The sequence below is a fragment of the Oryzias latipes genome, chromosome 1, assembly GCF_002234675.1.
Source record: "Oryzias latipes chromosome 1, ASM223467v1".
Classification (NCBI taxonomy): Eukaryota; Metazoa; Chordata; class Actinopteri; order Beloniformes; family Adrianichthyidae; genus Oryzias; species Oryzias latipes.
In genome coordinates, this window is record NC_019859.2 from 16555036 (window position 1) to 16568130 (window position 13095).

At 37.9% G+C, this 13095-nt stretch overlaps 1 protein-coding gene across 4 annotated transcripts; it reads left to right on the forward strand.

Moving 5' to 3' along the window:
• The first annotated feature begins 2558 nt into the window (after positions 1 to 2558).
• On the forward strand, positions 2559 to 12257 carry LOC101171632 (tetraspanin-5). Of its 4 annotated transcripts, XM_004084296.4 has the most exons (12): positions 2559 to 2683; positions 2774 to 2809; positions 2885 to 3040; positions 4686 to 4736; positions 6135 to 6281; positions 6379 to 6549; positions 6664 to 6789; positions 7547 to 7594; positions 8046 to 8162; positions 8246 to 8307; positions 10763 to 10816; positions 10909 to 12257. In XM_004084296.4, the coding sequence occupies exons 3-11, from the start codon at positions 2957 to 2959 to the stop codon at positions 10773 to 10775; spliced, it is 819 nt and encodes a 272-aa protein (XP_004084344.2). In that variant the 5' UTR covers positions 2559 to 2683; positions 2774 to 2809; positions 2885 to 2956; the 3' UTR covers positions 10776 to 10816; positions 10909 to 12257. The 4 variants fall into 4 exon arrangements, with proteins under 4 accessions (XP_004084344.2, XP_011490812.2, XP_020555356.2 ...); XM_011492510.3 differs by lacking the exon at positions 2774 to 2809; XM_020699697.2 differs by lacking the exon at positions 2774 to 2809 and having other exon boundaries at positions 2614 to 2683; positions 2871 to 3040.
• The last annotated feature ends 838 nt before the right edge of the window (positions 12258 to 13095 follow it).

The following is a 13095-nucleotide window of genomic DNA, read 5'->3' on the forward strand; positions in this document are numbered from 1 at the left end:
CATTGCCAAGTTTACCATGCGACTCGTTCGCTGTGGCGACCCCTGATGGGAAAAGCTGAAAGAGAAACAAACATCAGAAGGTTCAGGAGGCCCGAGCAGGCTTGTTCCGCTTTCCGCAGCTGCCTGGTCTGTCTGTCAGTCGACTCATATTCATATGCCGACGCAGTGTAAGGCACGATGTGACGTCAGAATAGATCTGTGCGCACAGACAGCAGAGCTGTGTTGTTACAGATGTGTATTTGATATTTGCAGTTGTGTTTTTTATTGCATACCTAAAAGTACATCCTTGTAAAATGGCATAATGTGCAATAAAGTTGATTAGAAAAAAAAGCAGAGCTGTGTTAGCTGCTGAGCAGAGAAGAGCTCTGAATCGCGTGAGAACAAGAGTCAGGAGACTCCTGACTCAAACTACAAAAAACAGAGTCGTCCATGTTTGCATCTTCTGCAGCATACAAATAGTTTGTCTCCATTTGATCCTCAAATGTCAGCAAAGCCATGTGGATATCTCTGAAGTATGTTATCTCTCTGACTGGCACATCGCTGAGCAGGTATCTAGGAATATGAGTCGATTTCCAGGGATCAGCCAATGTGCGATAGATCCCGCCCACTTTCACTGATTGATAGACAGACTTATTCTGATGAAAAAGATCTCCATGAAATAAATAAGTCATTCTGAAAAACAGCAATGTGAAATAAAAACAAAGATACTTTGGAAAATATTGATTTTGAAATCTGAGCTTCTAAAAAAATGATTATTTTAAAATGCTGTTTTAAAGCAATGAACAGGTTTTTAAAGCAAAATGAAATATATTGAACAATATAATGGCTAATTTAAAATCTGTGTGCAGGTTTTTCACAATTTCATGATCTTTTTATATATTTATGAGAGATTTTTTGGTTGATTGTGTATCTGCATGAGTTCATATTTATTTATTTAATTAAGAACAAAATAGGACTCCATAGTCCCTGACATTGCTGTCCACTGTGTCATTTTGGGATAACAGTCTCTTTAAAAAACCTGCTAATGTTTTAATATACATCACAACCAGCATTTTGTCTTTCTTCACTGGAGACTAAACCAGTGGCTATTTGCAGAGTAAATATTTACACTTTTGTTTAGTAATTTTAATCATATTACCATAGGTGTGTAGTCAGATGTTGTCAAGCTTAACATATCCACCCTGTTATGTTGAAATATCTTTTAATAAAAAAGCCTTTCCTGAATTCAAAATATGAGGGAAACAGTACACAGTCTGCTTGCGAACTGAATCATGTAGCTAAGTGAAGATCCACAATGTACTCAATAAATGCTAACATTAACCAAAAATGTCCCACCCTGTCAGTGTCCACCCTGTCAGCAAGCCTTATAACAGGGTGGACATGGTTCAGGACAGGAAGGACATTTTGATAGTTTATTGCAACAAGCTGATAATGTCACATTACAACAGCTCCTACTGACATTGTATAACAATAACAGTTTATATCAGTAAAGGTTGCTTACTGATACAATGAAGAATTTATATATGAGATAAGCAACATTTCATACACCTCTTTTTGCCGTCTCAAACCCTTTTGGGTAGTATCACAGTGAAAAGGGAGACAACTACAGAGTATGACTTCAACACAGATTTCCAAGAGAGGCTACTCCATTTTAGCTGTCATGTTTCCAACATGAAGTGGCAGTTTGATGCCTACAGGAAGCTCAGTTGCAGCTTGACGTAAAACGAGTCCCTCTTGCATTTAGATTTTAGCAAAAATTACTCATGCAAGTTCAGTGAAGCTATACAATCTGCATTTTGGCGGTTCACAAGCCCATGCTTGGTGAACAACCACCACTCATCTTCTGCTCCATATCACCCCCAAGAAGGCATGACCCTGTCGTCATCTGGGCCCACCTTGATTCAGTTCTGAAGATGCTGAGAGAACGACACCCACTAATCAGCATACTTCATTTTTTTTTAGCGATGGGCTTGCAAAGCAGTAAAGAAAAAAAAAATGGAATTTCTTCGCTCAACAGCACCCTACAACTATGGGTTAAAACAAATAACATGGATATTGAGAGAGAGAGGACTGAGGTGCAACAGCTGCCATAAAAGGCACAAAATAAGTTTCAGACAGATCTGATTATTTGGAAAGTCAAAATAAAATCCAATTGAAATCAGGTCTAAATGGGTGATTGCCATATGTGTACAAAGAAAACTCCTAGTTTCCACAGTCATTTCACTTCTCACTGATTGTGTCCCACCTGGAGATGTCCCTAAATACATACGTTTTTTGTCATTTGCATTTTTGTTTTTTGGCCGAATGTGTTAAAAAAAAGAATTACTGTCTCTTTAGAAGTCTATTGAGTTGATAAATACACTTCAAATTTTAGATTTCTTTTAAAGAAAAATGTCTTCTTTGTTAAAACAGAAAATATATGTTATGAAATAACGAAAGGTCTTTTTTTATTTTTCCTTAGAGCTATATGTTTATTTTTTGCACCTGTTTTTCATTTTAAACACATTTGTGATCTATTTCAATGCTAACGCACAGAAGAGAGAGGAAGTCCCGCCCACTCAGACTGAGAAAGACTCTGATTGGCTGCAGCAAATGTCGCTTTAACATCGGCCATGTCTGTTGTGGAAACTGCGGGTCAGATGGAAGTCCGTGGGTTTGGATCACGGGGTGGATTCATGTCACGGTAAGAACCTCCGCGAGAGAACTGCGGGTCTCTTCTGGCCAGCTACGGGCTCTGACTGTGCCCCCCCCCCCCTTTTTTCTGCGGGATCAGCGCAATGCTCCCATCGAGGCGCTAAATGAACTGACAGTGCGTTTCTTTGCTGACCATCATCATCATCATCATCATCATCATCATCATTACACTAAAGGGTGTTTCCTCCAGAGACCTGTCAAACAATACCGAGGCTTCGATGTGATCCGTTCCTGGCGCGAGGACCAGAGCAGATCCTTCCAGATGATCTCGGGAAAGCATTTCAAGGCTCACGAGGTGAGCTGCTGCATCAAGTACTTCATCTTCGGATTCAACATTATATTCTGGGTAAGTCTCTTGTTTTGGGTCTTCGGGGCCTCGTTAAGCATAAACTCGACGTTACTTTCTTTTTCTTTTTCTTAAATCAATGGGTTTTTGTTTTCCTAATGGTCATTTTTCCTAATCCACCCAACATCCATCCATCCACAATGACACTCCTCGGCTTTTGTTGTGGGAGCAGGCCGGAGAAAACGGCTGTCATTGGATTTGATCGTTCGTGGGAAACCTGCGAAGGAAAACAAACGCCTCCTGTCCTGTCGTGCGTGGGGAGCGTTTCACTGCGGGGCCTTCAGCTGTCAGCAGCTTTAAACCCACCTGGCGGCGTGTTGTTTTAGCTGATCAGCGTTTCTGCTTCAGTCATCATTCCATTCATAGCTTCCCCCCCTTCTTTTGGTAAATGGAAGAAGGCCTGTCAAATAAACAGAGTTGAGGATATTATTTATATTCCTACGATCCAATCAGATCGATCTGTCTAAAACAATTTAATAACTAAATCGACCTAAACCATCAGAAATGCTTTTAAAATTGAAATTAATCGATACTAGAAAATACCATTTAGATTGAGACACATAGGTTTATTTTACTGTAACTTTAAAAATCACAGTAGACAACACACGTGATGACAGCAAAAACTGATCAAGCCATCATTCCAGTCCAATGTGTGGAAACACTTTGAATGTTCAAATTCTGTTCTGTTTGGGTGTGGAAAAACAAGTGGATTGAACTTCAGGAAACTAAAATGTGAATGGATTTGCCATTAATTCTTGCTTAACCCTTGTGCTATCCTAGGCACTTTAACATTGGGAGTTGGGTCATCTAGACCCACTATACAGTGCGCTGAACCTTTTTTCTTAAATGATTTGTTATCTTCACTGGTGTCCATGTACACGGTAGGGAGAACACGTCAAAGTAAGGGGTGGGGGGGGGTCATCTAAGATAGCACAAGGGTTACTTGTACCCATATTTAATTTAAAGCTAAATATCTTCCACGAAATGTGGGAAAACTTCACCTGCACTGTTCAGTACCCAGGTATTTTTTTCTGAGTCACACTGACTGAGGTTTTAGCTAAATATGTCCTGAGTCCATTTTAGGTCAGTCAATCGGATCATTCAAAATGAATAATTATGAACTATGAATTGTATCGGAAACCAACTAATGATGATATAAATCAAATTGTTGTTAAAATGGATTCTTACACCTTTAATACATACATTTTCTTTTTCATGTAAAAATATTCGCGCCTTAGAAATTGAAAGTTTCTTAACATACAAAAAAAAAGTGATAAATTGTAAATGAGCTTAGCTGTCTCGAAGCATTTACGGAGAAAAACTTAAGTAGATTTGAATAAGATTATATAGATAGATAGATAGATAGATAGATAGATAGATAGATAGATAGATAGATAGATAGATAGATAGATAGATAGATAATTTTAGGTATTGGAAGCCTTTATTAATTGCTGGGAGTGGTTGTTCCGGTTTCTGTAATTATTTGAAAATGCTTTCTCATGTTTTAGAGTCCTCCATGTTCTGCTAATAGACAGGAAATATGGAGCATTGCCTGGAAACTTTGAGGCTGTTCCCCATATGTTATGGTGGGATGAATTCATGCTGCATAATAACGCGGCTGTCCTTGTCTCTTCTTCTCTGTCAGTTCCTCGGTGTGGCGTTCCTTGGCATTGGATTGTGGGCATGGAGTGAAAAGGTGGGCAGGGCACATCTGTTGTTGTTTAGTTGTCTTCTCTTTCACACCTGCACTTAACCAGCATGCCGTAGGGTTCCTGCCGTAGGGTTCCTTCTAATTCATGCATGTCCGTCTTCGTTGAATGCCAGAGAGCCTTTCCAGAGTCAGACAGGAATGTCATGTTTTCCGTGGAAACAATGGACTCTAAGCGTATGTGACACCGTTCATGCATTCATTTGCTGTCTCATAACAGGACTCAGACTTTACTGAACTTTACCAATTTTAAAAATGATCTTATTTCTTACAGATGTGATCATGAATGTTGTGAAAACTTTAGTCAGCTATTGATGTCTTTCTTGCAAAAAATAAATAAATAATATTAATTCAAAAACATAGATATCTTAGCTTTTTTGGTAATTCCAATTTTTTATCCTGATAATTATATCTTTTTGTGTTTTAATTTTTGGACAAAAGGGGAATCAGATATTTTGCTTTTCTGATTTTGTAAAGAGACACAAAATTCCTTCATGTTTGTTGGTGATTTCAACATGTTCTTGCAACATTTTAAGATAAAAATTGTGTGTTCTGAGTATTTCTTTATTTAAATTGTTGGTTATCAGGACCAGACAAAAAAAAGTGCTGTTTGAAAAAGCTTGTAGTTATTATGTAAAATCTATAACTAGCAGGCCACAAGCTCCCTGCTCCACACTATTCTGATGCATCGACTTGCAGACAAATAGATCCATGTACATCTTTGTTTTCCTCGTCTGAGAACTATTAAGATTTATTTGAACCATGTTGAGACTTGCTGTAACTCCAGAAGAGGTTAAAAAAATAGTTTATTTTAATTATTTGTCAGTCATTTGAACCTAAATTCCTCAAACTGATGCCAGAATTAAAATGATAGAAAATATGATCCCCTTTCTTCAACCACAACACACCCCCCCTCCCCAATTTCTCCAAGTTGTACTATACACTCATCAACACACACATTGTTTAACTGCAGCCAACACTCTTTTGACTGTTTAAAAACGTCAGAACATAACTCAGCATAGTATTTGGATTGGAGGGAAGTGCAGGAAACTTTGTTTTATTTACTTTATAACAATTTATTAAAAAATGTTACTTTTTCTCTCTGATTCCTCTGTCTGTTCAGTTTAAAGCAACATTCTAATGACTAATTTCTTTTTGCAACCACTAGGATACAAAACGATTGTAGGAGGAGGTAACTCATGAATTGAAGACATCAGTTTTATCAGATTTAGGACAGTGGTAGAATTTTCAAAGAAGGGACCAACACAAACCTCAGAGGAACCTCAGACACCCACAGCTGCATACTGTGAAAAAACAACAGTGGAATTTTATAGCATGTCATTACTTTTTAACCACTTTAGCCTTTTTTCTTCCCTTCCTTACCAGGGTGTTCTCTCTAACATCTCTTCCATTACTGATCTGGGGGGCTTCGACCCCGTCTGGCTCTTCCTCGTGGTGGGTGGTGTCATGTTCATCCTCGGTTTTGCCGGTTGTATAGGAGCGTTACGGGAAAACTCATTTCTGCTCAAGTTTGTATGTTCCTCTCTGGTTTCATATTTTTCGGCAATGTTTTCTGATGGAAACTGTAGATTTCTGATATTTCTGGTATTTTATTATTTTTTTTTTTTAGTTCTCCGTCTTCTTGGGTATCATCTTCTTTCTGGAGCTGACTGCTGGAGTCCTTGCTTTTGTTTTCAAAGACTGGATCAAGGATCAGCTGAACTTTTTCATCAACAACAACATCCGAGCTTACAGAGACGACATTGATTTGCAAAACCTTATTGACTTCACCCAGGAATACGTGAGAGCAGTTTCTTCATTCTTTTGGTTGATTTAAGTCTAATATTTGCAGGTTTCTTCTGTTTGGTATTCCGCATGTACTGATTTACATGCAAGTTTCTCTTCGACGTTGCAGTGGGAGTGCTGTGGGGCTTTCGGAGCTGATGACTGGAATTTGAACATCTACTTTAACTGCACCGACTCAAATCCAAGCCGTGAGAAATGCGGAGTGCCGTTTTCCTGCTGCACCAAAGATCCAGCGGTACGCCTTTGTGCTGCACTGGAGGCCCATTTCTACTAACTTGCTGAGTTGCTACATTTCCAGAGCGCTGCTAGCTGCACAGGACGTTGTCTTTCTGGTGACAGATATCCTTCTTATCTCCAAAAGGCAGCCTGACGTTGTCAACTGTCACGGCTGGCGTCCAAGACGCAGAGTTTTCAGTGTTTAGTCCTCCTTTACTCTGCCAGCACAGCAAAGCCTGAAGGCGGAAGGGAAAAGACCCTGAAGAAAATGTTTTGGCAGAAAAAAATACTGCCTTTCATTGTAAAACTCAGAAGAAAAACAATTATTTCTAATGAGAGTTGCCGTGAGAATTCTACTGATAAGCTGAGAACATCCTGTTCCACGGAGGTCATGCTCTGACAGAAAAAAAAGGAAAAAAACATATTTTAATTAAAAAAAACTGTTTAAGTCGCACACTAACCATGTCAATCTTCATTTTATGGCTGCTTATGTTTCTTCTGCATATAAACCATTTCAAATAGATTTTTTACACGGAAATGAAATCTTTTAGCAAGTGACAGAATCCAAAACTGATTAAAAATTATAGTGTACAACATAATTTCATTAGATTTTAATGGTTTTCTTGACCAATTTACCAGATTAAAGTCCTTTGTTTTTTTAAACAAATCACCTTGGTTTTATTTTAATAAAGAAAAAAGATATATTTCATATTTCTGATTTTTTAGTGTAATTTTCCACTTAATATGATCATATTCTGAAAAGGTTTCCTTTGCAGGAGGATGTCATCAACACTCAGTGTGGATACGACATCCGCGCAAAAACAGTGAGTGATAAAGTCAATTCTAGAAATACAAGATAGGCTTTCATCAGACACGTTACCATGGGTCTAAAGGAGTCATATTGACGCACTTCAGCATACTTTGCCTATAAGGCTGTCGGCTAGACTGCATGATGTCATCCGTTACACCCCCGTTGCAGAGGGGTTTCCAGCTCCTCACTTTCCAAAACACAGCAGCTGCCTGCATTGGTACTTTGGGATTGCTCATGCAGCAGCAATGTGACACTAATTGAACCCCCTCCCCCCATCATTCTCTTTGGCCAGTCTCCACTGTACCATATGTAAGAACAAACTCTTCACTTTCAGTAAGTATGAAGTTTTTTTTATGGGGCCATACAACAAATGACTTTAGAAGAGACCTCAGTGTGAAAAAGGGAAGCGTTCATTAAACATGCGAGGCATGACTGGTTGTTGAAGTCTTGAATTTTTCTGTCAGGACTCGGAGCAGAGGACCTTCATTTACATAAAAGGCTGTGTTCCCCAGTTTGAGAAATGGCTTCAGGACAACCTGACCGTGGTGGCAGGCATCTTTATTGGAATTGCATTACTACAGGTAATACTGGTGTACTAGCTGGCATTTCTTCTCCTCTAATACTTAAAATGCCCCTAATATATCTGATTTCTATCTGGTTTTAGATCTTCGGCATATGTTTGGCACAGAATCTTGTGAGCGACATTGATGCTGTGAGAGAGAGTTGGTATGTGATAATTATTTATTTTCACAAACTCTGTTTTATTTAGAAACTAAGCAATAATGTATCAGTGACCCTGTAATGCCATAAGCATCAGAATGTTCTGTTAAAAAAATTAAATTGCATTATTTTCAGTTCAGAATTTATTTTTCTGCCTCTATGCCTTATTTTTGCTTTCAAATGATGATATAATGTTACAAAGTGACGAGCGAAAAACTTAAAAGCTCCTAATTGATTACTGATCAACAGGAACTTGCTTGTCGTTTGAAATACTCCAAAGTTAATTTTTGTGAGTTTAAACAAAGTCTTTAGGCCTAAGCCTACGACCAGGTTGTTAGTTTCTGGCCAAACTCACACTGGAATTGTCTGCCAGACCCTTTTGTTGTGTGGAAAATTCCAATGACGCCTAATATTTTCATTTTTTGACTCTTACACTGCACTGTCGAGAGCAGGGTAGACTAGAAACATTTTATAACCCATGCTTGTTTTAGGAAATGTGATTTAAGAAAACCAGCTAGCTAATAATCATGCACTGCTAAGGGCCTTTCTTCGATCCTGCACAACCTTTTTCAACAAGATCTTTTCTAAATCTGTAATGAACTGGAGGTTGATCCAGGTTGCGTTATGCCTTTACAGACAGCTGGGATGGATTGATTTTTGCAAATAGTTGTTTGGGTTTGCTTGATACATTTACATAACTTACACACTTCTCTTTGGTCATAAAGCAAATTATCTCAATAAATGAACTGTAGTTCAGCCCAAATAACACATTGTGAAGAGGGTGTTAGTTTTACAAACCGAGTCCCAGGTTTTTGGCCACAGTATTCACTACTGAAGTAAATGAAAACATCCAGGCGACGCAATATTATGCATTTGTTCTGTCTGTGCAATTAGGTATGTAACACAATAAAAAAAAAAGTGGATTCAAACACTGTGGGTTGCATCTAATAGTGATGTCATAGGTTCCAAGTTCAGATCCAACTCTGGTAGATGCACATTACTCACCCATGGTGCAATCTTGATTAGTTATCAGACTTATAGAGTGTTGGTGGGAATAGATAACCTGGCAGCTAAACTCATTCACCATCAGAAATGATTTCCTTGATGACACCATGAACACGTCACTACAGTCGGCTGATGGCATTAAGGATTAGCTAACTGGCTTTTAGCAAAGTTTTCAGAAAAAAGTCAAGTCCGTAAAAATATTTTAAAAAGATGGGTTTGACTTCAGTAGTACAACGGAGCAGTTTTACACACTTGGAAAATAAAATATATCTGCATATCTGTCCCTTCACTTCATGCTCCGGCAGATTTCCTCATTCTAAACCCATGAATCCGATTTGGCAGCTTTTAAAGTGGATGCGAGGATACTGAGTTTTAAAACATCCTTTTTGAGAGAGAGGTCATTGAGGTCCCGTTACCTTCACACTGCCAAATGACAAATATGCCAATAGACCTTGAGAAGGTAAAAAATAAGGTAGATATTTGGAGATAATGATTATTAAGGTTACTTCATCCTTAAAGCTTCTTAATGGTTTCTACAAATAAAAAAAGAGAAAATCTTTTCTAGGAATCAACCACTGATGACTGATTTTATTAGCCCAATACATTACTTATTTAGAAATGTACGGGTTCTATTGACGGATCCATCCATTCATCTTTAGTCCCCCTAAGTTGCTTTCAGGATCAAAGAGCCAGCTACTATTGGGCAAAGTCCATTGACAGATAAATCAGTTAGTTTGTTAATATTCAAGAAAATAATGGGTTTAACACAAAGTATGGTGGCAAATTTACTGGAGCTTTACAGGCAGGCGTGAATGTTTTTGGTTAACTAAAGAAAAAAAGACAGGAGGTTAAAAAGTATATCTTTGTTTGAAAGGGGGCGCCATCCATATGTCACTATCAAATTGGAGTCCCTGATTGGTCAAAGTTCAACTAGTTTAACATTTAACGCCCAATAAATGGCCATGCGTTTTGTTAAAACATACGTAAAAGCTTGTGGAGTCAAGCGTGAACCCAAGAGTTTTAAACACGGAAGCCCTAAACGCGGATTTTTAAACACACGTACATTGCCTTTTTATTGGAAATGGCTGCTTGAACGCACATTGGCGGTGATGAATCAGTTGCCCATCCATCCATCCATCCATCCATCCATCCATCCATCCATCCATCCATCCATCCATCCATCCATCCATCCATCCATCCATCCATCCATCCATCCATCCATCCATCCATCCATCCATCCATCCATCCATCCAAACCCTATTGGAGTCACAGGGATGCTGGTGCCTATCCTAGCCATTGTTGGGGAAAGGCATGATGCAGCCTGGATGGTTTACTCGTCCATAAATTTCACATGACCGAACAAAATCTAATCCACATTCCTGATTTGATCACATTCTTTTGCCCCATTCTGCTCCTTATAGGTACCCATTGTTAATCATTCTCTTTCTTTGTGCAGTTTATACACCTAAGACCTTAACAAACCTTTGGTCAGCAAAGTGGATGTAATAAGGTAAGAAATAACAGATCTTATATTCAACCAGCATTTTAACCAACCAGCAAACTTATTGGATCTGTGAGCTAAGGTTTTTTTTTTACCCACAGAACTTTGTGCAGTCTGGATGTCAGCATTGAGAGACAAAAAGAAAAGTAAATCATATGTATATAGAAATTAAATAAGAACTTATAGAGATTTTCCTGAAGAAGTGCAACCTCTGAACATGAAGTGTAGCTCTGATATGTTATAATATAAACAAATGCAGTTCAATTCGTCACAGTTCCACAGCTCTGATGGTAGCAGCTGTGTGGAGGAATGAAGGCGTTGTGCTGCGTTACACATGAGTGTTAGCTTTATAAGTCTTCACAGCTGCACTTTAAACAGCTGCATGAAAGGATTGTGTCCAAACGCAAAGAAAATTCTGGAAATGCACTGAACGCCTTTTGTGCACTGATGAGACATCGGTTCACTCAAAAGAATTCCATGAAGTGTTTTACAGGTTTTGTTTAATGTATTCGAGTGAACTGACTGATAAGCACTTTGTTGGCTGCTTAAATATGCTTTCCCTAAAGCTATGAAGCATTCAGTTAAGATTCAATAACGCGTTTGTTTATAATGTAGAATTTAAAGGGCGGTCTGTCAGAAACAAAAAAAAATCAAATACACTGATGTTGCATGTACAGAAAATACCAACTTAAGCACTTTAATCAAAAGCAGGAGATAAACCTCACAGCGGTCATTCATCTTTGCTTATTACTGGCTATTTTACATGGTCAGAAACAGTTTTGAAGGTGGCATCTCCTAAAAATTATTTGATTTCTAAATATTTATCATGTTTGACCAAAAGCAGCTCTGTAAAAAAAGGAATCTGGTGCCATGCCTTATCGGTTATATCAGCAACTTTTGCATCTGTACCTTTTATTGGCTTTCAAAATGCAAGTTGTTACTGGATACAAGTGATTTTCAGCAGCATGTTGACTCCTCTTAATGACACTGAAGTGAGTGTACAGTTAATGTAAAGCCTTCTTACATGCAGTACTTGAAAGCAGAGCACACCGGCTCTGCCACCAGCAGTTTTTGTTGATGCAAACATTGCCATGAGACTGTATCATGAAGCTTCTTCCTTGTATTTTTACCTTACCAGTCAGTGTATTTTCTGGTTTCTCACACAGATGGATGGTAAAATCTCAGCAGGTTTCACAGATTTTCTCCTTATGTTGAATACTTTAGAATTGTGAGCTCTACAAGGCAGATTGTGTCAGATGTTCTCTTTCTATAGCAGATTCACATGATTGTGTTGACTTACTACACTCTTTATCTCCATCTAGTGCCAAGTTTGTGATTTCCTACATAGTATTATAAGTCCTTCTTTTTGTATTATGTGCTTGTTATTCCTGTAAAGAACTGGTTGGAGATGTAAATATGCAGACTCTGAATAAATTTGGTGCTTTGTATACTTTTGGTCTGTTTTTTTTTTTTAAAGAATTGATTTAAAAAAATGTGGCTTTATGAACTGTTTATCCAGCTTTTTTTACATTTATGCGTAGCAATAAAGCAAACTAAGACATAAAGCCAGGCTTTGAATTCATGGTTCTCTAATAACCCTTGTGCTATCTTATGGAGTCCAGATTACCCCTAAGAAAAAGAAAACACTTCCAAATTATTCGTAAACACACACTCTTCCTGTAATGCACTGACAATTTTCAATTGAAATCTACACAGTGTGCACGCTGCGTTATCGGAAAAATTGTGAAGCAACCTTTGCTCAGTCGCTTTTGTGTTTTCTTTTTAATTCAGAATAGCGTCCTTGTTAATAAAAATATTGTTATACACACACTTTGATACTTGTCTCCAGAGTTCGCTGATAATTTAAAATTTCCCTTTGAAAATTATTAAATATATTATCAAATTAACTAAAATGAATCCTTGGGCAGTTCTTAATAGACGTACCTGAGTTTAAAATACCTCAAATTTGCTTGTAAAATGCAAGTTTTTTTTATTGTTGATGCTAATCGTTAAGACATAAAAAAGAATTTTTCACAAATGCTTTTCTGATGTCTGTAAATAAAACTTTCTAATTATCTTAATTGTGTTAATCATAATGTAAGATGTATGAAGTATCAGAGAAATGGTTAATTTGTTTTTAAATGGTGTATACTTATATAGTGCTTTACTGACTTTTCAGAAGGCCCAAAGCTCTTTACAGTCCCACTCCCATTCACCCATGCACACACACTTTCACACTGACGAACACTAGCGCTAACTTATAACCACCAGGAGCAATGTAGGGTTCA